This window comes from Capricornis sumatraensis, chromosome 8, assembly GCF_032405125.1.
Source record: "Capricornis sumatraensis isolate serow.1 chromosome 8, serow.2, whole genome shotgun sequence".
Lineage (NCBI taxonomy): Eukaryota > Metazoa > Chordata > Mammalia > Artiodactyla > Bovidae > Capricornis > Capricornis sumatraensis.
In genome coordinates this window covers 81,935,655-81,959,994 of record NC_091076.1, presented here as the reverse complement: position 1 = coordinate 81,959,994, position 24,340 = coordinate 81,935,655, and the positions used below count along the sequence as shown (strand labels likewise).

The 24,340-nt window shown below is 41.5% G+C and overlaps 1 protein-coding gene across 1 annotated transcript in view; it reads left to right on the top strand.

Annotated features, from left to right (window-relative positions):
• HS3ST3A1 (heparan sulfate-glucosamine 3-sulfotransferase 3A1) overlaps positions 1–14,727 on the top strand; it is an 85,908-nt gene extending 71,181 nt beyond the window's left edge. The window contains exon 2 of the mRNA XM_068976884.1: positions 12,069–14,727. Within this exon, the coding sequence (XP_068832985.1) occupies positions 12,069–12,690 (622 nt within the window). The 3' untranslated portion in view covers positions 12,691–14,727. The remainder of the gene's footprint in view (positions 1–12,068) is intronic.
• The last annotated feature ends 9,613 nt before the right edge of the window (positions 14,728–24,340 follow it).

The following is a 24,340-nucleotide window of genomic DNA, read 5'->3' as shown; positions in this document are numbered from 1 at the left end:
TGCCCTTTCATGAGGCTCCCCCACATTATCAACCAAGAATCCTTGACTTCGCTCTCCTCCCCTGCAGTGCCAAGGAACATTGTGTTGCTTTCTTGAAATAAGCTGGTTTCCTTTGTCCATAAGCCCGTGGAGGATGAGAACCATCTCTTTCTGTCTCTCTACTTGATTGTTCAGATGTTTAGAAGGAACACTGGCTTTCAGGGCACTGGGAAATGTATCCGCCTTTAAGTCTGATGCTTGGATATCTCGTCGACAGTTTGCTTATCAGATTTGCACATCGAGGTTCGATCATTGTGGGAGCCGGTTCCAAAACCATACATCTTCCTTTCCTACAGAAGCCAACTCAAAAAAATCAGCAAGAGGGAGTTTTCTTTCCAGCCTCAGAAGGCATGTTTGGAGTGGAGGTCCCACATAATGCCAGCAGGAAAAGAAATATTGCCATAGCTGCCCTTGGCCCGGGGGACGCAGGCCCAGCGGCACGGGGATTACTCTGCTTCCTCTGCTCCTGGCTCACACCATCGGGGGTCCCCTGGGAACCACCTTCACTCCATTGCCATGAAAAGAGCATGTTTTCCCTAGAATTTCCTGCTGCCGGAGGTTTCCAGAAACAGACACACAGTTCTGTTTGGTTGCAGAGACTAAAAGGGGGAAAAAAATGTATGTGTACATGGGCCAGATTTATTTATTTCTCAAGGTAAATTACCTTTGCCTTACAACTCAGGTCCTTCTCCTACAGAAGAAAGCCTTTGAAAAACAGGCAGTGTCTGTAACCTGTTCGCAAGATTCCAGGCAGAATGATTCACGCTCTTGAGATGCATAGGGAAGTAGTGCCTGTAATATTCCCTCTTTGTGACTTAAGGTCAGCGATGGATCTGCCATCTGCCAACAGACCCCTGCCCAGGTTGGCTGCCCAGGTCCAGGAAGGTGGAAGGAGTGTGTGCTTTGGGGCAGAATGGACCTGGATTTTCATTCTGTCCCTTTCACTCATTACTGTCTGTCTTTGGACAACTCCTGTTACCTCTCTGATCCCATTTCCTCCTCTGAGAAATTACACCAGTAATTCTAGCTTTTCACTGTTGTGAGTTGCAAGAAAGAATATATCTTGGTCTACAGTAAATGCTAAGTATGGGTTCTTTTGCTTCTGTCTTCATCATATTCTTCCTAAGACACTTGGAATTGAATTCTTGACTGTTCTGTGCCTGTTATTGGTCTGTTATTGGTAATTCCTGACTGTCCTTTTCTGTGGATCTGACTTTCTAGCAGTGACATCTTGTTTTGCTGTTTTGGCCACAGAGGATGAGAGGTGCAGAGATGGGTTTCCCTTGGTTCCCAGGGTTTGGTCCCTGGTCAGGGAACTAAGATTTCACATGCTGCATGGTACGGCCAAAAAAAGAAAAAAGCAGGTACAGAGGTGGGTCTCCTTTGTCCCTGTCTTCCTGAAGGCAGCAAGATTACTCAGCTGGTGGATGGACTGGTTGGTCTTTCTGCTGCCTCCAGGCACCAGGGAGATGCCAAGACAGCCTCCATCTGAACCAGCCTCAGCACTTTGCCTTGGTGTCCGTTACTGGAGCTGCATTCTCTTCAACCTCATTGATCCTGAAATCAATTCTGTTGATGCCAAGTTGCCCTGCTTAATGATTTGCAAAAATCTTTTTATTTGATTGGTAGTCACACTTCAGAAGAGATCAGCAAGTGCGAGGCTGGGCGGAACTTTCAATCTGACAGGTTACTAATGAGTTGAAGCCCTGAACATACATGGAACCTTAGAGCTGGGATGGCCTCTGAGACATGGGAGACGGTGGTCTTATTTTGCTGATGAAGAAACCAAGGCCCAGAGAAGTTAAGTGATCCACTTAAGGTCACATAGCTTTTAACAACAGAATCCAAGCTGAATCCACACTTCTACTCCCAGTTTTGAGTTTCCTATGAAACTCCATTTTCTTCATGGAGATGTATGATCCATCTGAGCCTTGTTTTAGGATAAAAGCAATCATGTGTTGTCTTTTGACTCCATTAGAATTCTTAGGCAGAAATCCTTTTTTTTCCTCATGTGAAAGATTCTTCAGTATCTTCTATTTATTCATTATATAAATTAAGTGATGTATTTCTTCCATTAGTTATTTTTTAAATAAAAATGAGTGTAGCAATGGTCTCGTTTTTTAAATTTTTTTTTAGTATAGCCAATTAACAAATAATATTGTGACAGTTTCAGGTGACCCTCAGAGGGACTCAGCCATCCATACACATGCATTCTCCCCTAAACCCTCCCATCCAGGAGGCCACATAACATTGAGCAGAGTTCCTTTGGCTATGCAGCACAACTGCTTTTTTTTTTTTTTTTTTAAGCTATCTGTTTGGGGGGCTTTTTAAAAGTAAAGTTTCTATCATTTTCCACCTGTAAAACTTTGGGATCTTCCTAGAAAACGTCTCCTCTGTTCGTTCTGTAAGTCAGTTGTGTGGCCCCCTACGTCCCCCCATCAGTATTCCTCCCTTTCTCACCACCTTTTCCTTCCTCACTATCAGCCCCTAACCCAGGTCCTCAGCTCCTCAAGCTGGGATCGCACTGGAAGAGCCTCCCCAGATATATCTAACTACCTGCAGGGCTTTCCTGATCCATCCCGACTTGTACGCTGACTCAGATTTAATCTCTCACTGACATTAATCACACCCTCCCCTTTTCAGTCTAATTTCACCCAGCTCCCCTGTTTCAAACAGACAAATTCCTTCATCTGTGTTCAATTTGGGCCTTTCAGCCTCTTCACAGCCACCGTATGGGGTAACTTTCTCACGTTTTCTGGGTCTGCCTCCATCGAACTGGCTCCATCCAAGGCACCTTCTGCATGTCCTTTTCCTATCGCTCTTGTCTGCTGACTTTTCTCTCATCCTGTGCGACAGGGATAACCTGGCCACGGGCACTGGGAGGACCATCCGTCCTCTCCCACAGACCGCCATGGTAGCTTGGACCTGCTGCTTCTCCTGCCTAAATCTCAGTTTCTTCCTCCGAAAAACTGGAGCATAATGTCTAGCTTATCTTACGGGAGAAAACCATTGATAAATGTTTTGCAAGCATACCACATTCTTCAGCTATCTCTGTGCTTGTGTCCACACTGTAGAGACACATCCTCCGTGACACTGTGAACTCCGAGGTGCTTATAAGTGCTGGGAGAATCTCATCTGGGACAGAGGCAAGGCAGCTCCTGTTCTGATAACTTACCCGGGATGAGGCGCAAGGGGTCCCTGGGAAGACCACTGGTTCCTAGAGATGGGAGCTCAAACCTTGTCCCTTTATTTACTGAACTTCCACAAATTGGAGATGTAGTTGGTTTAGCAAATGCCCTTCTTTATAAATTATTTACTTATTTTTGGCTGTGCTGGGTCTTCACTGCTGACGGGCTTTTCTCTAGTTGCAGCGACGGGGGCTACTCTCTAGTTGCAATGCATGGACTTCTCATTGCAGTGGCTTCTCTTATTGTGGAGCACGGGCTCCAGGGTACAGGCCGCAGTAGTTGGATGAGGGATCTTCCCAGACCAGGGACTGAAGCCCTGTCATCTGCATTGGCAGACAGATTCTTTACCACTGAGCCACCAAGGAAGTCTCGCAAATGCCCTTCTTGAAATCCATGTGCTCCTTGGAGAATTGTAGAAAATTGGTCCTTTTTTTTTTTTTTTTTTACTGTTTTTTTTTTTAAAGTTCTTAATCAAAAATTTTCATTTCATTTTCTACAAGTCTCTCAGTCTTCTTAAAGTGTTAACAATAGTGAAATAAATGATTCAGGCAACATTCATCAGTTAAGGTTAAATTAGGACCATTAGATGAAAGGTGGACAGAACTGGAAATCTGCAGACTGTCCGAAGTCACCCCGTGGATTTCTATTGGCCAAATGGGGGAACACAACTTGACAACAGAGGGCTATGCCAACATGACCCCATCAATTACTCTAGGTATACACAGGAGGACAATCAAACAAACATCTTTCCAAATGTGAACAGGAAGCACGATATACTACCTATGAATAACAAAAAAAAAAATCTGAATGATTACTAGAATTGTTAAGCCTCCAAATCTAATTACCAGCTTACAGGTAATATGGAAAGAGTAACATGTTATATGATACAAAGATACAGTCAGCAAACTCCACAATGTGGGGAAGGGGAACCAACCTAGTTTCTTCCACAAAAAAATGGCATAACAGTAACAACAACAACAAAAGAGATTTATTTTAGATTAAAAGAAATTAAAGATCAATCAAATGCACTAGGTGAACCTTATCTGGACCTGATTCAAAGAGTTAATTGTAAAAAAGCCATTTTTGAGAAAAATGAAGGGAAGAGATTCAGAATCAGGTAAATTAAGGAATTAGGTTGTAGTGAATGTGTTAATGTGTATGATAATGCCCTTTTTTTTTCTTTTTTTTGTAATAATTTTTTTTCCTTTATTTTAATTTACAGTACTATATTGGTTTTATATGTGCTGTAAGTTTTTAACCATTCAGTGAAGGACTCAGATCCTAGGATCTGACTTAGTGATGTTTCACAGGGTCGGTACACTCATGTCGCCAGCACCCAGATCCTGCACTGGGGTATTCCTGATGTTCCAGAAGCCCCTGTGGCCTCTCTCAGTCACTAATCCTGCCCCTGCCCCCCTACCAAAGGCAAACAGCTGAGCTGACATCTAACACTAGACGTGGGTTTTGCCTGTTTTTGAGCTTTTTGTAGGAGAAATCATCTAGTGTATACGTTTTTGTAACTGGCCGTCTGATTCATCTCTCTCGATACCATTTGATGTCTTTGTCTTCTGGGTGAGTTCTTTTTTTAAAAGAAATAAGGCTACAATAGACATAATATTGGCCATCCTAGCTATTTTTAACTGACCATTTCCCAGGTCAGTAGCAGTAAGTACATTTACCTTGCTAAGTGGTCACTCTCCTGAGCTCTTTTCATCTTGCAAAACTAAAATCCCCATCAAATACAAACTCCCCCTCCCCCTGCCCCCAGCCCTGGCAATCTCTATTTTACTTTGTCTCTGTGAATTCAGCTCCTCTAGGAACCTCACACAAGTGGGATCCCTCAGTCTGTATCCTTCTGAGCCTGGCTTATTTCACTCAGCATAAAGGCCTCAAGGCCCATCCATGTTGCAGCAGGTGTCAGAATTCTGTTCCCTTTTTAAGGCTGCATAATATTCCACAGTATGGCTAGGTCATGTTTTGTCTGCCCATTCAGCCTTCTGTGGACACTTGTGTTGCTTCTACTCTTCGGCTATGGTGAATTCTTCTTTTTTTCTTTGGGAAAAAAGAACAAAAGTGTGCCACGCACCTGGTAATAATTCTTCATTTGCTTGTGAAACTCCTTCTTGTGAAACTCCTTCTTCTCCTTGACATCTTCAGGAGAAAACAAATAAGCATCTCTAATTTTTCTTTGTAATTCTAGTTTCTACCCTTTTATCCTACCCATTTCTACTATAAAATGTCTCCAAATTATTTTCACTCCTGCGAAGTGAATGGAATAGCCAATCCTGTTTGCCTGGACATTAAGGCATCCTAGGGCCCACCCTGTATGCAGAGTACATCATGAGAAATGCTGGGCTGGAAGAAGCACAAGCTGGAATCAAGATTGCTGGGAGAAATATCAATAACCTCAGATATGCAGATGACACCACCCTTATGGCAGAAAGTGAAGAGGAACTAACAAGCTTCTTGATGAAAGTGAAAGAGGAGAGTGAAAAAGTTGGCTTAAAGCTCAACATTCAGAAAACGAAGATCATGGCATCCGGTCCCATCACTTCATGGGAAATAGATGGGGAAACAGCATCAAACTTTATTTTTTTGGGCTCCAAAATCACTGCAGATGGTGATTGCAGCCATGAAATTAAAAGACGCTTACTCCTTGGAAGAAAAGTTATGACCAACCTAGATAGCATATTCAAAAGCAGAGACATTACTTTGCCGACTAAGGTCTGTCTAGTCAAGGCTATGGTTTTTCCAGTGGTCGTGTATGGATGTGAGAGTTGGACTATAAAGAAAGCTGAGCACCGAAGAATTGCTGCTTTTGAACTGTGGTGTTGGAGAAGACTCTTGAGAGTCCCTTGGACTGCAAGGAGATCCAACCAATCCATTCTGAAGGAGGTCAACCCTGGGATTTCTTTGGAAGGAATGATGCTAAAACTGAAACTCGAGTACTTTGGCCACCTCATGGGAAGAGTTGACTCATTGGGAAAGACTTAGATGCTGAGAGGGATTGGGGGCAGGAGGAGAAGGGGACGACAGAGGATGAGATGTCTGGATGGCATCACTGACTCGATGGACATGAATCTGAGTGAACTCCTGGAGTTGGTGATGGACAGGGAGGCCTGGCATGCTGCGATTCATGGGGTCGCAAAGAGTCGGACATGACTGAGCGACTGAACTGAACTGAACTGAACTGAACTGAGGACCCACTCTGTCCATTATTCACTGGAATTTCTCACCCTGCACCCCAGCTTTTCTGGTCTTTAGACAAACCCACATGTCTTCTCATTGCGCTCACCTCTCTGCTCCCCTCACTTGCCCAGTGTTTCTGAGAAGCTCCCATCATGCTTGAGTGGCTCTTCTATTGTGTGTCCCAGGCTGAGCCCTGATACGAAACAGTCATAGTACATGCTTCACTCGGGTAAGGAAGGAATATGTCTAAATTCGCCTAAACACTTTGAAATACTATATTCCAACATATATGTGCATTTTGTTTTGTGTGATATAGGAGCTCTTTTCTGAGCATTAAACTTCAAGTTGCAATATGAAAACAAATCTAAGAATTTAAAAGGGAGATGGCTATTTAAAGAATTCTGAGATGAGTCCTTTTACAAAGCAACAATTCTCTGCAATATAAGCCTCATCAAGGATTTACTTGCACTTGCATTTCTTCCTTTATGAAGAAAGGAAGCCCCTGGTTCCCTCGGACTCCCCATCCCGTCCACTTTCCTCATCTTGAAGATGACAGTAATTAATGTGTTTTTCCTCTGAAATTCTATTTTAGCTGTTTCCTCTTTAAACTCCTCCTACTTTGGATAGCTCTTTTTCCTACCCTATCAAGATAATTTAAAATAGCATTTCTCTTTTTCAGGGATATGGGTAATATTTCCTCTGGGCTGGCACAATCTATGACTGTAATCTCTGCTGACAGGCCGCTGGGGAGTCTACTTCTCCCTGGGGCCGGAGGGCAGGAAGACTGAGATTGCCCACCAGCAGCTCCCATCTGAAGGGTGTTATCTCTATTCTACTGGCAAAATATGAGGTCGCGTGGTTAAAAGTCAGAGATGATAGGAAAGGAGGCAAGAATGCTGACTCTTAAAAAGAATCATGGACTACTCCTCCTTATCATTTCAGTGGTGTCTGATGTGTGCTTTTTTACAGTCCAGAACTTTTTCACACATTTGATCCAATTTTCTTCCCTGAGATAGTCCAACAGTTTCTGTATAGATCTCCTGGCTCATCTTATAAAAGTGTAACTTAGCTTCCAAAGTAGGTTGGTCTAGCCGACTTCTCAGTTCCATGAAGGGGGATATATATATGTGTGTGTGTGTGTGTTGTTGTTGTTGTTGTTGTCGTCATTGTTTAGTTGTTGAGTCTTGTCCAACTCTTTTGTGACCCTATGGACTGTAGCCCTCCAGTCTTTTCTGTCCATGGGCTTTCCCAGGCGAGAATACTGGAGTGGGCTGCCCTTCCCCTCTCCAGGGGATCTTCCTGACCCAGGGATTGAACCCAAGTCTCCTGCATTAGAGGCAGATTCTTTACTGCTGAGCCTTGACGGAAGCCCATATATGTGTGTCTATATGTGACGAATCCACAGATTTTGTCACTGTGAATATGTATACATACACACGTACACGGTGACAAACTCTGGATTTTGTGTGGCCCCAGCATTACACAGGCAGTTGACCGTCTGTGTCTCCCTTGTGTCAACACAGACCTCCCTGGTCTTTGCTTTTTCTTACCCAGACCTTCAGCTGTGTCTAAGAAATGGGGGATGGGGGCACAGTTAAAAGTTCTGAAAAAGGAATTGCAGATTTCTTAAATCAACAAGGAAAAAAGCAACAGGAATCAGATATCTAATTATCATTTCTCCTCCAAAAGAAAAGTAAAGATAAGCTGACTAGAATATCAAAGAAAGCAAATGGTGAGGAGATCTGTATCACTAAACTAAGCCAGCATCAGTGGCTTATTGCCACGAATGTTGAAGAATTTGTGCCAGGTATAAATGCACATGGCAACAGATTGTTTGTGAAGCAGTTGACATGATGTCTGAGATAAACGTCAAAGTAATTCATTTGGGGTGATGGGGGAGTTGACACAGAGGGTTAGGAAGGAAATGAAATTGGCAGTCCGTTGCTTTTTGAAGTTGGATGTAAGTTATGTGAGATGTATGTTATAGTACTCTCTACTTTGGGGTATATTTGAAATTTTTCATAATATACAATTAGCAAGTATACAAGAGGAATAAAATTACAGGAAATCGAACAAAAGCAGACTCATGTAACACACAGTGCATTTTTTATTACAAAGGTAACATAGAAATTAATAATAAAATTATGAATGAAACCAGCAAGTCAACCATCAGAATTTAATAAAAGTAAAAGCAATTCTAATGCCTGGACCAAAAGGGAAAAGTATCAAGTGCAATTACTAAATATTTGTGAAGTGATGCAAATGGCCAACAGTACATGTTGAAGTTTGGGGAATCTGATCAAGTCTGTGCTTAAAGGGAAAATAGTAGCTTCAAAATGTTTTTTTTTTTTTTTGTAATAATTTTTTTTTCCTTTATTTTAATTTACAATACTGTATTGGTTTTGCCATACATTGACATGAATCAACCACGGGTGTACACGCGTTCCCAAACATGAACCCCCCCACCCACCTCCCTCCCCATAACGTCTCTCTGGGTCATCACCGTGCACCAGCCCCAAGCATGCTGTATCCTGCATCGGACATAGACTGGCGATTCGATTCTTACATGATAGTATACATGATAGAATGCCATTCTCCCAAATCATCCCACCCTCTCCCTCTCCCTCTGAGTCCAAAAATCCGTTATATACATCTGTGTCTTTTTTGCTGTCTTGCATACAGGGTCGTCATTGCCATCTTTCTAAATTCCATATATATGTGTTAGTATACTGCATTGGTGTTTTTCTTTCTGGCTTACTTCACTCTGTATAATTGGCTCCAGTTTCATCCATCTCATTAGAACTGATTCAAATGTATTCTTTTTAATGGCTGAGTAATACTCCATTGTGTATATGTACCACAGCTTTCTTATCCATTCATCTGCTGATGGACATCTAGGTTGCTTCCATGTCCTGGCTATTATAAACAGTGCTGCGATGAACATTGGGGTACATGTGTCTCTTTCAATTCTGGTTTCCTCGGTGTGTATGCCCAGCAGTGGGATTGCTGGGTCATAAGGTAGTTCTATTTGCAATTTTTTAAGGAATCTCCACACTGTTCTCCAAAGTGGCTGTACTAGTTTGCATTCCCACCAACAGTGTAGGAGGGTTCCCTTTTCTCCACACCCTCTCCAGCATTTATTGCTTGCAGATTTTTGGATCGCAGACATTCTGACTGGTGTGAAGTGGTACCTCATTGTGGTTTTGATTTGCATTTCTCTAATAATGAGTGATGTTGAGCATCTTTTCATGTGTTTGTTAGCCATCCGTATGTCTTCTTTGGAGAAATGTCTATTTAGTTCTTTGGCCCATTTTTGATTGGGTCGTTTATTTTTCTGGAATTGAGCTGCATAAGTTGCTTGTATATTTTTGAGATTAGTTGTTTGTCAGTTGCTTCATTTGCTATTATTTTCTCCCATTCAGAAGGCGTCTTTTCACTTTGCTTATATTTTCCTTTGTTATGCAGAAGCTTTTAATTTTAATTAGATCCCATTTGTTTATTTTTGCTTTTATTTCCAGTATTCTGGGAGGTGGATCATAGAGGATCCTGCTGTGATTTATGTCGGAGAGTGTTTTGCCTATATTCTCCTCTAGGAGTCAAAATGTTTTTATTACTTGAGATGACTAAACATTCAGTTAATTAAATTGGAAGAGCAAAGCATGAATAGAAAAATAATAAATGTCATTAAAAAAGTAAAATGCAAATAAGTAAATTTGAAAAGTCATCTACCAAACTAGAAAGAAAGGAAAAAACTCCACAAAATTATAGTTGAGACAGGGCATAGAACTACAACTACTCAACTGGGTGATTTTTAGAAAAATATTAATTGACAAAATTTACCAAAGATGAAGCAGATCATTGCAAAAAAACAGTAACCACAGAAGAAACTGTAAATGTATTTGAAGATTCTAGTCCCTTTCTTATCCTCAACCCCCAAAAGCACCAGTATTAGATGACTTGGGGCTTCCCAGGTGACGCTAGTGGTAAAGAACCTGCCTGCCAGTGCATGAGACACAAGATTTGATCCCTGGATCAGAAAGATCCCAGGGATCCAGGATTCTCGCCTGGAAAATGCCCTGGACAGAGGAGCCTGGTGGGCTACAGTCCATGGGGTCACAAAAGAGTTGGACGTGACTTAGCCACTAAACAACAACATACAGATACATATTTCAAATCTATGATAAATAGTGGATTTAATGGCAGTACACTTTTCAAAAAATACATAGGTTTTATTTCACCTGCTTATACTTTTGGACTGGCTCTGAAACCCATCCTTTCTCATGCTTGAACTAGGTAGCAATCTCTCCAACAGGACTCCAACAGGAATTTTTTTTCCCCCACATGACAAGTGATTCTAACATTTGTCAGGAAGGATAAACAGACAAGAATCATCAAGAATGTTTTGAACAACAGAGTCAGAATTTACTTTGATGTACATTAAAATATATTACTATAACATGATAGTAACAACATGACAATAGAGACCATGATATTTATTGTAACAGTGGCATTTCAAATTATTAGATGATAAAAGATGGATTATTTAATGTCTTGTTTGTTATAGGAAAGTTCAGAAATTATAAAGAGAAATATTTTGTGTACTACACAATGATATTATGTTGACTATAATTTATTTGTTTATAAGAAAACCACAGAAAGGGCTCAGGGTATTTTAACACCATCTCACTGCTGTATAATTGTGTTTATTACAATATTCTAATTCACCTAAAAGACTTTGATCAAGGTTATTTTCTTACAGCCTTGTGGATTGATGATTATAAAAAAATTACATTGCACTTATTTTGTGCCAGGCACTTTTCTAACCTGTCGAGGTATATTAATACCTTTAATATTATACAACACCACAACAACCATAGGAGGTCAAAATAGTATTATTATTTCCCGTAAAGTACATCCACGAGGATCTAGGGGTGCAGAGGGTCTGTGCAGCTTCTCCGAGGCCACAGTCACATACCTAGTAAGGGGAGCGATTGGTACCTCAACTCAGGCCGCCTGGCTCTGGGTGCCTAAGACTTTTGCTCTCCTAGAAAGAAGCTCACAGAGCCCATTTGGGGAAGGCAGTCAGGCTCCAGGCTCTCATGTGCCCTTCTGTTCCACCCAGGGACCTGAGCTTCTCATGGCAGATGTTCAGGACCCTCTAAAAGCTGGATGCGACAGAAAGTAAGGGAGAGGTGACACCAGGAGAGGATCTCAGAGAAGGTCGATTCCTACTCCTTGTACTCTGGACTAAGGTGCCTTCACATCTTAGGTGGTTAGAGAATATCTGACCTCCAAGCTTCAGAGGGACGTTCCTGTATCTCTCAGCTCTGAAATTCGGCTTGCTTTTTTTCATGTTTCTACAACTGTAATTAGATGGAGCCAGGATTAAAAGTGTTGACATTGCAGCTTGATGCTCTGTGATGACCTAGAGGGGTAGGATGGGGCCGATGGGTGCGATAAAGGGGTGGGTGGAGGGAGTGGGTATGTGTATATCTATAGCTGATTCACGTTGTTGTACACTAGGAATTTACACAACATTGTATAGCAATTAACCTCCCATTAACAATCAATTTTTAAATAAGTGTTGACTTGGAGACGTGTGGCCAAAAAGCTGTGACCTCTGACCCGCCCTGGTCTGTTTGCTCCGCGCAGGGACCTGATGCCGAGGACCCTGGAGGGCCAGATCACCATGGAGAAGACCCCCAGCTACTTCGTGACGCGCGAGGCGCCCGCGCGCATCTCGGCCATGTCCAAGGACACCAAGCTCCTGGTGGTGGTCCGGGACCCGGTGACGCGGGCCGTGTCGGACTACACGCAGACGCTCTCCAAGCGGCCCGACATCCCCAGCTTCGAGAGCCTGGCCTTCCGGAACCGCTCGGCGGGCCTGGTGGACCGCTCGTGGAGCGCCATCCAGATCGGCCTGTACGCCGAGCACCTGGAGCGCTGGCTGCGCCACTTCCCCGCCCGCCAGATGCTCTTCGTGAGCGGCGAGCGCCTGGTGCGCGACCCGGCCGGCGAGCTGGGCCGCGTGCAGGACTTCCTGGGCCTCAAGCGCATCATCTCGGACAAGCACTTCTACTTCAACCAGACCAAGGGCTTCCCCTGCCTCAAGAAGGCAGAGGGCAGCGGCCGCCCCCACTGCCTGGGCAAGACCAAGGGCAGACCCCACCCCGAGATCGACGCGCAGGTGCTGCGGCAGCTTCGGGATTTCTACCGGCCCTTCAACCGCAAGTTCTACCAGATGACGGGCCACGACTTCGGCTGGGACGGGTGAACTTATAATTTAAAAAGAAAAAGAAAATATCAGAAGATAATATATTTTTTTACCAATCGGTAGAGAAAAAGCAGTTTAATATTTGCGCTGCCGATATTTTGTTTCAGTATTTTTTTTTTCCATGAATGTTAAAGAGATTGTTCTCCTCTCCACCCTCATTGGCATGAACAACCAACCGCAAAGGTTTCGATAAAAAAGGAAACCTGCACGAATCTCCATTTTCCATCTTTATTTTATGTTTTAGGTGCACAGTTATGAAGTATGAGTGTCAGTTACCATTTAAACTTTCAAGAAATTCCTGAGAGTATAGCTCACTCTCTTTTTTAACACAGCCCAGATAAAACTGATATCTCTCTTGATGTTTTTCTCCCTTTAATTTTGTTCCTGTGCCACTTTTTCTTAAACCTTTTCCTGATTAATAATTCTGTATGGTTACCCATCACTTCTCGGATATCACAGTGTTTTCAACTACATCTTTCTTGATCCTTATACTCAGCTGTGATTTAACAACATAGATCAGGAAGGCTATTTGCCCCATTTTACAGATAAAGAAACTGAGTATCAGGGAGGTTAAGTGATGTATCTTACTGCCAGATGGTGGACCCTTGACAAAACTCCATCTTCCACTTATTCCCTGTTTTGTGCCACTCTTCCCAGGGAGAATGGAAAAGGCACAGACATCCTTTAGAAATGCTTGGCTAGTTTGGGGAGGGTTTCCTGTTGCTTTGAATTCTAGGCAAGCCTATGGCTTTCAGACATCTTACACAGCTGTGGTCAAGGAAACGACTCTGTCCTGGACACAACTTCTTTTAAGAGGCAGTCTTGGCTTGCTAAAGCACCCCAAGAGGTGGAAATCCCGACTGAATTGAAGTGAGGGGAATTACTGGATTGTTGCATGGAGAACAAGGTGGCTACTCACACTAGGAGCAGGACAAGCTGTGGTAGGGACAGAATTTACCTATTCTTGTTTTGATTACCTTATTTTTTTTCTTAAAGAAAAACCCACTTCAGTAAGAGTTTGCAAATATCAACCTCAGTTTTTAACCTCTTTTTTAACAAAGAAAGTCTGCCTCTGTTTATAACATCTTATTTCTAACCTTGGAGCTAGAACTAAAAAAAAAATCATCTTATTTACAAGGCCCTCAGTTTTTTATGGGTGGAGGGAGGGCTGTCACTTTGTCACTTTATTTTTCCCCATTTCCTCTTTATACCAATTATAATATAATATTCATTAATATTTGGAAAATACTCTAAGAAATGCAGATATGGGTAAAACAGTGATTTTTTTTCTATTCTCCCATCTGTTTCTGCCTGTTCCCCATTTAAATAGCTCAAATAAATCAATAGTTTATTAAGAGTGCTCCTTTCCTCTGTGAGTGGGCATTAACCAGATTAGCATTAATGGGAATTAAATTGGTTTAGAGAAGAGCACATATGCACAAACTATATAAAACATTTATAATTAGTCTGTCAGCAACATTTTATTACAGGTTTAAACCCAAGAGGAAAATGTCTCCAATCTCATGGAAGTTTTCCATGTCTGCCAAAACATAAAGGACCAGACACTCCAGTACTCTAAAACAGTATTCTTTTTTCTTCTCAGTTTTGTCAATCAAAAGAACGCAATGTTGTTTTGAAATATGAAGTTTTATTGTGCATTTGACAGAGATGCTATTATTGAGTGAACTATGTATTTCTTGAGAAGTCTAACACAGGATTAAAATGAAAGAAAAAAAAAGTTTCTAGGTATCCTATTCTTGCTTTAAATCTCTGGATTTATTTATTAATTCTCTTTTATGGGGGTTAAGTAGACCCCAAATCCAGGTCCCCTTTCCCAGCTGATCTCCTTCCCTTCTGTGCCCTCAACTTCCTGACGCTACAGCCTGTTTTTTGTTCTACTTGAATCATCACTACCAGCAACAAGAAATGCATTTTACACTCTTTTCATCTTTTCTCTTATGTCTGTGCTTCTGATTCTCTCCTAAGCATTTGCTTGGCCTCACCCAAAGGTGGCTCGCACAAGGAAACAAGCACATCTAACCATTGTATTCAGCAGCCTTCATCTATTTGTGTTAAGAAATAATAAAAGAACAGATTTGAGTGCAAAGAACTTCTTCTCGAATGTAGATTTTTGTTTTGTTTTGTTTTCTCATATAACTTTTTAAATGGATGACTACAGAGCATTCCAGGAAAACCTTCTAAGATTTCATAAGAATGGTAGAAGTTCTTTATCCTAACCAAGTGTATGAATATCTCAGGTCAGTGTACCCTAGACCAGGAATTTTCCATTTCTGCCTTTATGTGATATTTCCCCTTGCTGTGTGTGGACTTGGACTCAGATTTCTTATGTCCATTTGGCTACGTCACCTAAGACATAGGCTGTGCTCTTGATGTGAGCCTCTTCGTCACCCCTCCTCCAAGCTGTCTGCTCCACAGTCATGTCCACTGACCTGCTGCTCTCCTCTCAGATGTAGAAAACAACCAGAGGTCTGCAGCTTCATTCTGAATTGTTTGCTTTTGAAGCCATGTCTACAGTGTATAAATTCTTCTGATTAGTAAATTCTAAGAGAAATAAATTTTAGTCTATTGACTAGAGATCAATAAGCTTCTAGAGAATGGATATTTCTTATTCCTGGAGTATTAATCCCACTCCAATTATCTTATTTTCAAAGATCCTCAAAGTTAGAGTAAACCTTGACAGTGATCAGGATTAAATCCCCATTTGACACTTGAATCCTTTCTTCTGCTGGTTGTGCAGGGGTTTAAAACACTGATGTGTCTATCAATTAACTCTTGATTTTTGCAGTTGTAAAGAGGATAAGTGAAAGTGAAGCTGCTCAATCGTGTCCAACTCTTTGCGACCCCATGGACTGTAGCCTACCAAGCTCCTCAGTCCCTGGAATTTTCCAGGCAAGAGTACTGGAGTGGGTTGCCATTTCCTTCTCCAGGGGATCTTCCCAACCCAGGGATTGAACCCAGGTCTTCTGTGTTGCAGGCAGATACTTTACCATCTGAGCCACCAGGGAAGCTGGCTGGTAAAGAGGAGAAGTTTCTTCCAAACACTTCTATCCTGTCAGCTGAGATCTACCAAATCTGATACCTATGAAGATAAACAGCATTTAATATGTGAATAAATAAAATCTGCCTGTAAAGCAATGATATAATAGTTTATATGAATGTAGCAGATTACCCGTAAAGGCATCTTTTCTCCTTAAATCAATGCCTATTTCCACTCACATTCTGTCACTGTACAGATAAGAAAACTAAGGTTGAAGGCAGTGGTTCTCAAAACAATTTTTCATCCCAAGTGATGTCTGGAGATATTTCGGGGTTCTAAATAAGCATGGTAGGGTATAGGGTACTCCTAGTGAATCAGTGCCAGGGACGCTGTCAAATATCTAATAATGTACATGAGAGCCTTCATCACAAAGAATCATCACACCCAAAATGTCCAATGATGTTCCAATGATGGTTCCCAGCTGAAGAAGTAAACCAGTTACAGCTAGTGTGTGTCCAAACCAGATCTAAAAAGACAGATTCTAATTAGTGCTTGACTGGTAATTCTTTCACTCAGCACTCTAGGTTTTCTCTTGAAAACATTTCTCTCTCTCACTCTATAAATGACTCCATTATAGTAAGCAGATCAGAGTTTAAGGGTGTGCCTTGTCAAGAGAAGTACTAAAGAGAAACTTTACTGAGCTGGGTTTTTACAACTGAGACACAGAAGCAGCTTGTAACAAACGGATGGCTGCATTTCTGAGAAGTGGAAACAGCTTCACATGAAAAAAGATCATTAAACATTTCTAGAGTATTTCTCAAGTTCAAGGCTTACAGCTTCAGTCCTCTTCCACGAGAGTGCCTTGACAGTATTTCTTGTCACCTGATGCAACCAAGTGTCAGGAAATAGAGGTAAATGCCTAGGCTTCTGTCAATCTGCTAAATTCAGACGGACCTGCGGTGGTTTACAGTTGACCCCTAGTGGATGAGTAATAGCAGAGGAAGATGAATTCTTACTGCCACATTTTCTACCAGGTCTTTGATGTGTTCACCATAGAATCAAAGAGAAGGTACGGTTCCCCAAATTAGGAAAATATGGAGTTTTTCACCCCAGTGAAAGTCTTAGTGTAGGAACTTTCCTGGCAGTCCATTGGTTGAGAATTCACCTTCTGGGACTTCCGTGGTGGTCCAATAGTTAAGAATCCACCTTCCAATGCAGGGGACATGATTCAGTACCTGGTGGGGAGAAGTAAGATTGCACATGCCACAGGGCAACTAAGCCTGAGCACTACAGCGAACAAACAATGCAGCCAAATAAAAAATATAAAAAAATTTTTTTAAAGAATTCATCTTCCAATGTTGGGGATTTGGGTTCAATCCCTAACCGGGGAGCTAAGATCCCACATGCCTCGTGGCCAAAAACCCAAAACGTAAAGCAAGCAATATTGTAGCAAATAAAGACTTTAAAGAATGGTCCACATCAGAAAAAAATCTTTTAAAAAATGTGTCTTAGCATAGAAATAAAACCCCCACCTATGCTTGTGTGGAAGAATGGGACTTTGAAAACCCAAACATCAAGAAGCATCAGTGTTACGTGGAGTTTATGGTCCTTGAAATATCTTCATCAATGTGAAAACAGATTTGCATTCAGAGTCTCAGCTACACAGGTAAGAACAGTGGAGAGGAAAAGCACAAACCTGTTTGTCACATCATGAAATTTTAGAACCTTTAAAACTCAAAAAAAAAATGAATTGGGGAAAATTATAAAGCAGTGCAACCTCAAATACAGAGTAATAAAATAATGGATTTTTATTAAGTCAGGAGGAAATAAAACTGAAAATAGAAATAGCTTCTAATATAGGAATCCATTGTGGGACATTTAAGATACTTAGTGAGTATGTTTCAGGCTATAACCCTAATTTTCTAGTTAAATTTCCAACTGTTGGCTGTGTTCTTTTAATAGCTATATGCTCAACATCTTAACTCTCCTCTAATTTCACTGTCAAAAGGTAATAAGAAAGAAGGATCATACATTCTGCTCTGAGCCCTTTTCATTCCCATCATCCTGGGTCTGATCTTTTAGGTACAAAGGGTCAGACAGGATGAAACGGCGTCCTTTGCTAGCTCTGGCTGGCTGGTATGTGATGAGGCTAGATTTCTAGCTTTCTAATTTCTCAGAGGCATCAAGGTTACTGTCTAGTCCACACATTGTTAAACTATGGTCCACATGTTTCTTGTAGTAAACATCGAGTATTTATCATCCTTGGGGGCTTCTTTTCATTGCAAAGAGAAGTGATGTAGGTTTTCCCCTCTTACCTCCAAGCTCCCTGCTCCTGTCCACTTTCCAAGTACCTTCTCTCTGCCTTCACCTACCGGTGTCCACAGATCCCTGGTGTCCTCATGGGCTTCACCTACTGGTCTAAGTTCTACCCGCTCTTCAAAGGCACCGTGCTACGTGCTGTCCACTCCACACTTCAGATACTTGCAGTCCCCCTAAGGCAGCTGCTCTCAGCTTCAGCTCTAGGGAAAGTAGTCTATCTGATATAGACACCAGGAGAGACGAAGGTCAGATGGATTTCAATTTCCCCAGTGGTATTTACATTAGGAAAAACAGGGCCCACAGGAAGATGGATGAAACAGAGGTGAAAGTTGGGGGCACGCCTTTGACTGGAGCTGGAGGTGTTCTCGGAAGGACACTTCCCAGGCCTCTAGGGCCCCACCCTTCATCCTTGACCTCAAGGGCCAGGGTCAGCGACTTGTCATTCCACTCCTGAAAGGTCGTCTGCCTCTGGTCTGGGCAGAGGCATGTTTCTCCCACCTGTTTTCCCACAAATCCTTATCTAAGCTCAGATTTCTTTATTTCAAGCCTGCAACAGCTGGTCAACCAAGGAACAGTAGGAAGTGAGAAAACTTGACGGTTATTTCCCTGCAGTTTTTCAGAGGGAACAAGAGTTCTTGATGAGTTACCATCAACTGATACCTCTAGAGCCAACCCTAGTTCTTATTTCAGACCACTTGATCTTACCCTTTAAAGCTCAGATCAATTGTTCTTTGTCACAAAGAGTCCCAGTAAATATCCTAGAATAATAATAACTTACCTTTATATAGAATGATTCAAAGCATGTTTATACTGTAGTTAGGTCTGAATAGTTTCTTTCATTTCTAAATTGAAAAAAAAAAAAGTTTAACCTGTTATAGCTCTTCAGCATTTCCAACAAACTCCACATGTCCCATCAACTGAATAACTTACAAATATCTTTGCACCCTTTTCTCCCCCCGCCCTTCATGCTTCCATATCATTTCTCTTCTAGGTGACCTCTTACCCCTCAACATTTTATTATATCTAAATTCTATACCAAAAGTCATCTTGCATCCTTATTTTTTTTAGATTCATTCCTTTGTTTTCACTGAGACTCTTAACTGTTACTTTTCGCTTTTGGTAACCACCTGGCCCCAAAATCATGTTATTTTTTATTTCTAAACTTGGCCTTTTTTCTGCCTTCTTTGATCCTCTTCCCCTTTTATTAGAATGTGTCTTTTCATTTTGGGCTTCCATGGTGGCTCAGACAGTAAAGAATCTGCTTGCAATGCAGGAGACATGGGTTCGATACCTGGGTCGGGAAGATCTCCTGGAGGAGGGCATGGCAACCCACTCCAGTATTCTTGCCTGGAGAATCCCATGGACTGAGGAGCCTGGCAGGGTTGCAAAGAGTCAGACACGACTGAGTAACTAACACTTTTCATTTTAGGAAAAGTTCTTTTTAGAGAAAAACACCCTTCCCTCCAGTATCTAAGCATCTGGCATTGAAACCTTTCTTGAGGATGCAGCTTTCTTATCCCTTCTTATCCACAAAGATGCAAAAGCACCAAGCAGCCTCGGCTTTCAACTGTAAAATTATTCTGTACTCAACACATCCAGCTCTTCCTCCACCCAGCCATAAATAATGAGCTCCTCTTCAGACTGTTTGGCCCCTGCTATTTGATGAGGCCATTAATAAAAAGTTCTGTATCAACAGAATGGAAAACTCGACTAGCCTGAGCCATATATAATGAATACACAGAAAAATTGGAAGCAGATCTCTTTTGACCAGCCTCATCCTGTCTCCTAACTCAAGTTGCAAATCTCGCAAGTGATCAAAATGTCCAGAGTCCGTCTCCCTCATCAGTCGTTCAGCGTGTGTCCTTAGCTCTCTCAGCAGTCTCTTCCCTGCTTTTTCAGGCCAGTTTGTTCCAATGACATCTTCATTATTTAACTGACTCTCACTCTAGTTTCTCCAGCTTTATCATCATCATTTTAATTGTTCTCTGGGCTTCCCTGGTGGATTGATAAAGAATCTGCCTGCAATGCAGGAGACTCAGGGTTCAATCCCTAGGTTGGGAAGATCCCCTGGAGAAGGAGATAGCAACCCACTTCAGTATTCCTGCCTGAAAAATTCCATGGAAAGAGGAGCCTGGTGGGCTACAGTCCATGGGGTCGCAAAGAGTCAGACATGACTGCATGACTAAACCAATACCACCAGCTTTTTTTCTAGTATTGTTACCTTGATGTCTGCTGTGTGTCTAAAACTGTGCTGCCCACCTTTGTCTGACTCTTTATCACCTTTCTAACCAGTCTTTCTCATTTCCTACATTATTTAAATTTTCCCCCATTCATTGCTTCGGGTCAGGGATATAGCCATGCTGATAAATAATAGGATTATACATTCATTAGATTTAACTAACACTTCATTAGATTCATTAGATTTACTTAACCCACCAGGCTCCTCTGTCCACGGGGTTTCCCAGCCAAGAATACTGGAGTGGGTTGCCATTTCCTTCTCTAGGGAACACTTCCTTCTTAAATAGACCATGAAAGGAATCCATGGTTTGTCCAATCCATCCATTTTCTTAACCCTATCTTCTTCCTCTCTCTCTATTTTTTTTAATGATGTTCCAATTCATCAGCTCTTTCTGTGCCTTCATGATGAAACCCCAGGACTTGTGGATAATTTTGTGAATAGTCTTGATTTGACCAGAAAGGATGAAATCTTGCATGAATCATTCAGTACCACTAAACCTCAATTTTTCTCATTTTCTCTTTAAATGCACAGGATAAACTGTACTGTCAAGTTTATTCCAACTGAAATGTCTGGAAGCATTTTATGGCTGGGGCTGTCACAACGATTTTTCTTCTGTCTCTTAAAATGATTATCATTTCCATCACTTTAACTATTTGCCATAGTCCACTGAAGACTGTCACCAATTGGACTTCTTGGAAGTCCAGGGGTTAAAACTCTGAGCTACCACTGCAAGGGGCATGGGTTCAATCCCTGGCTAGGGAACTTAGATCCCACATGCTGCACAGCACTGTCAAAAAATAATAAAAAATAAAATACATTTTCTCTATCTGTTCAATCATTTGTCCAACTCACCAAACATTTTTTAAAAATTGTGACTGAAATTTGCTTTTATTAATAAGAATCAGTGCTAGCTTGGCCACCAGACATTTCCTTCCTCTCTTGCTCGGCCACATGTGTCAATGTCAGAGGAGCCACGACTACCCTTGAACTGTGAGTTACTTCCCACTTTTTCCTGCTGCCCTGGTGTTCTCAATCCTTGACTCTATGGCCATATCTTTTCTGGATTCTGGGGAAAAAAAATCTGTTTAAAAAAAGTCCTTAATAACAGTTTCTAAACTGAGACTTTCTTAATCCATCCATTTTTGGCCCTTTAATTTACAGGCTACCTCCCACCTTGAACAGTAAAATATAGCTATGAAGAAACTTATTCATTCTTGTGTTAATCATTGCCTCCATCATCACTTTGATCTGGTCCAGACAGACCATGTTTTTCCACTGACATATGCTATTTTCTGTGGATTTTTTTACTCTGACTTTTTCTACCAACTGCACCATCCATTCCCTGCTTGAGAAAGAGATAGAACCTCACTCTGTGAATCCTTTACTGCTGAGAGAATCACCATTGATAACCTTTTAGAAATGAGGACTCTGCTTCTTGCCTCTTGCTTGCCCAAGGACCACAATCGAGTGACCCAAAAAGACAATATCTATTATTTCATGTCTTGACATCTAAGGTCTTAATAGTTGAATCCACTTGGCTTAAATTTCTTGGGAATTTACTTAGTTTCCAAGGGATCTTTGGAACTCTCTTCTTAAAAAGGGATCTTTAAAAAATTCTTTGATAAAATACACTTAAAGTCTACCATCTTAAACCATAAAGTGTATAATCTGGTGTCATTAAACATATTCATAATGTTGTTGGGCAAGCATCACCACCATCCATCTCCAGAAAGTCATCCTCCCAGACAGAAACTCTAAACCTAAAACTCTACACAATAACTCCCTGTCTCCCCTCCCTCACCCCGGGTAGCCTCTGTTCTACTCTCTGTCTCTGTAAATTTGGCTCCTCATGGCACCTCATAGTGCGTGTGTGCCCAGTCACTCAGTCGTGTCCGACTCTTTGCAACCCCATGGACAGTAGCCCACCAGGCTCCTCAGCCCATGGAATTCTTCAGGCAAGAATGCTGGAGTGGGTTGCCATCCCTTCTCCAGGGGATCTTCCTAAACCAGGGATTGAACTCAGGTATCTCACATTGCATGTGGATTCTTTACTATCTGAGCCACCAGGGAAGCCCAGTGCCTGGCACATAGCAAATACTATGTAAGTTTCAGCGTTTCTAGTAGCTATTGTTTAGAAGCCTTACAGACTCCCTCTCTATCTTTTAGGACATGACTATTTGTATGAATAATTTTACACAGGTATATCCCTATCTCCCTATGCATTTCCTGGCCTCTCCGCACAGATTATGCAACTTGGGATAACTGCTCTCCATTTTAAGATTATTTCACCCTGAAATTAGAAGGCTGCTCAAACACACACTGGAAACTTCTGAATCCTGAAGTTCTCGAAGCAGAGATGGAGGGAGAGAAGAGTAGCATAAACCCACTGACGGAGTTCGTGTTTGAGAGTCCACAGTCACAACCCCCTATTTTGCAGAAACAAATCACGGGCAGCAGAGAGTCCACCTAGGCTTGCTGACTCTAAATCATCCAGCAGGAAGCAAACCCTCAGAGTTACGTGGTGGAGGGACCATGGGTCTCGCCAGAGAAGGGCTGTCAGAAGCCACAGGGAGCAGCCCCCGTGGCCTCATGTCCCCATTCTCTCTTGTGACTTTCCATAAATCCTTAAAGTTCTTAGAGGCTCACCTGGCTCCTCAGAGAGTAGGTGAGATGGTCTTAAATGTTCCCATAAGCTCTCAATAAGGATAAACGCTTGTTTTTGTCAAACTTGAAAATAGGATGGCTTGGTGAACCCTAATGATGACACATTTTAATTGTGTCCATGTTAAAGTTTGCTCAAGCCTTTTGATGCCAAATATTAACTTTTTTTTCATCAGCACCCCTGAAGGTGGATCTTTCCATGTTCATCACAGACTATTCCTTGGAGCCCCTAAGTTCAGTGGCACATCCTTTCTAAGACCTTTGCAACCACATGGCAGAGTATTGTCTTTATTTTAAGAATTCTTGTCACTGGCACAGGGATTGAGCAGACTTAATACCAGTGTATACCACATCCCACTTCTGTAATCATCAGGTATGGAGACAATATAAGTTCACATTTCCTGTTTTTATTAGAAGCGGAAGGGACTTACTTAGGGGTCCAGTGGTTAAGACTTTGCGCTTTTAATGCAGGGGTCTCTGGTTTGATCCCTGGTCAGGGAGGTAAGATCCTACTTACTGCACACTGTGGTCAAAAGGGGAAAAAAAGGAGAGGAAGAAAGATGATGGTTTGCAAGTTTAGAATATATTGATTTTTCAAGTGATAACTTTAGGCAAAAAAAGCCTGATGAGAGAAGATAACTCATATACTGGCAAGGGTATTGTTCAACTTCTCCAAATATAAACTAGGTTAATCAAACTGAGAAGTTGTATTTATCAGACTGTTTTGAGGTCATGGAATTAATTCATGATTACAATTGCAAAACCTCAACATGATGCAAGTGCTCTTTAGTAGCACTTCTATAAAATGAAGATATTTACCATGAAATAGGACTTATGTGCTATGAAATAAAACTTTACAAGGCTCCCAGCTAGAACTATTAGCATTTTATATATCTATCAAATTGGTTAAAGAGTTTTAGCTTCTCTGCCTTTTCTGAAAGAAAAAGTTGTAATTTTTCAAGGGTACATCTAGGCTTCCTAGGGATTTTTGCAAATGTATCAAGGTTCATAAAAAACAAGCAAATTAATTGTTTGCCTTGATGGTTGGGTTTTATTAAAGCCGATGGCACATGTTTATTTACTTTATTCCCCCTGGATTGCAAAGGCAACTGAAAGGAGACCATTGGTGGTAGTGGATGTTGATTCAATGTAATTTATTTTCTCATATTTGTTGAAGTAGAAGTTATATTTACATATATGCTATTAACAGGGCACTCTATTTGAAGTTCCAAGTTGTTTGGTTGTATTTGATGACCATTAACAAAGAAAAAAAAGCCTTTCAAAGATCCTTAAAAATATTTTTCTATAACTAAATCATCAAAAAGGTAGCTTTTATGTGCTTTGAATTTTCTTTTCAGTATTGCAAATTTTGCTTCATCTGAGACAATTGACCTTTTCTTTTTCTCTGAGCAAATACAATTTTTCTTCTGTTT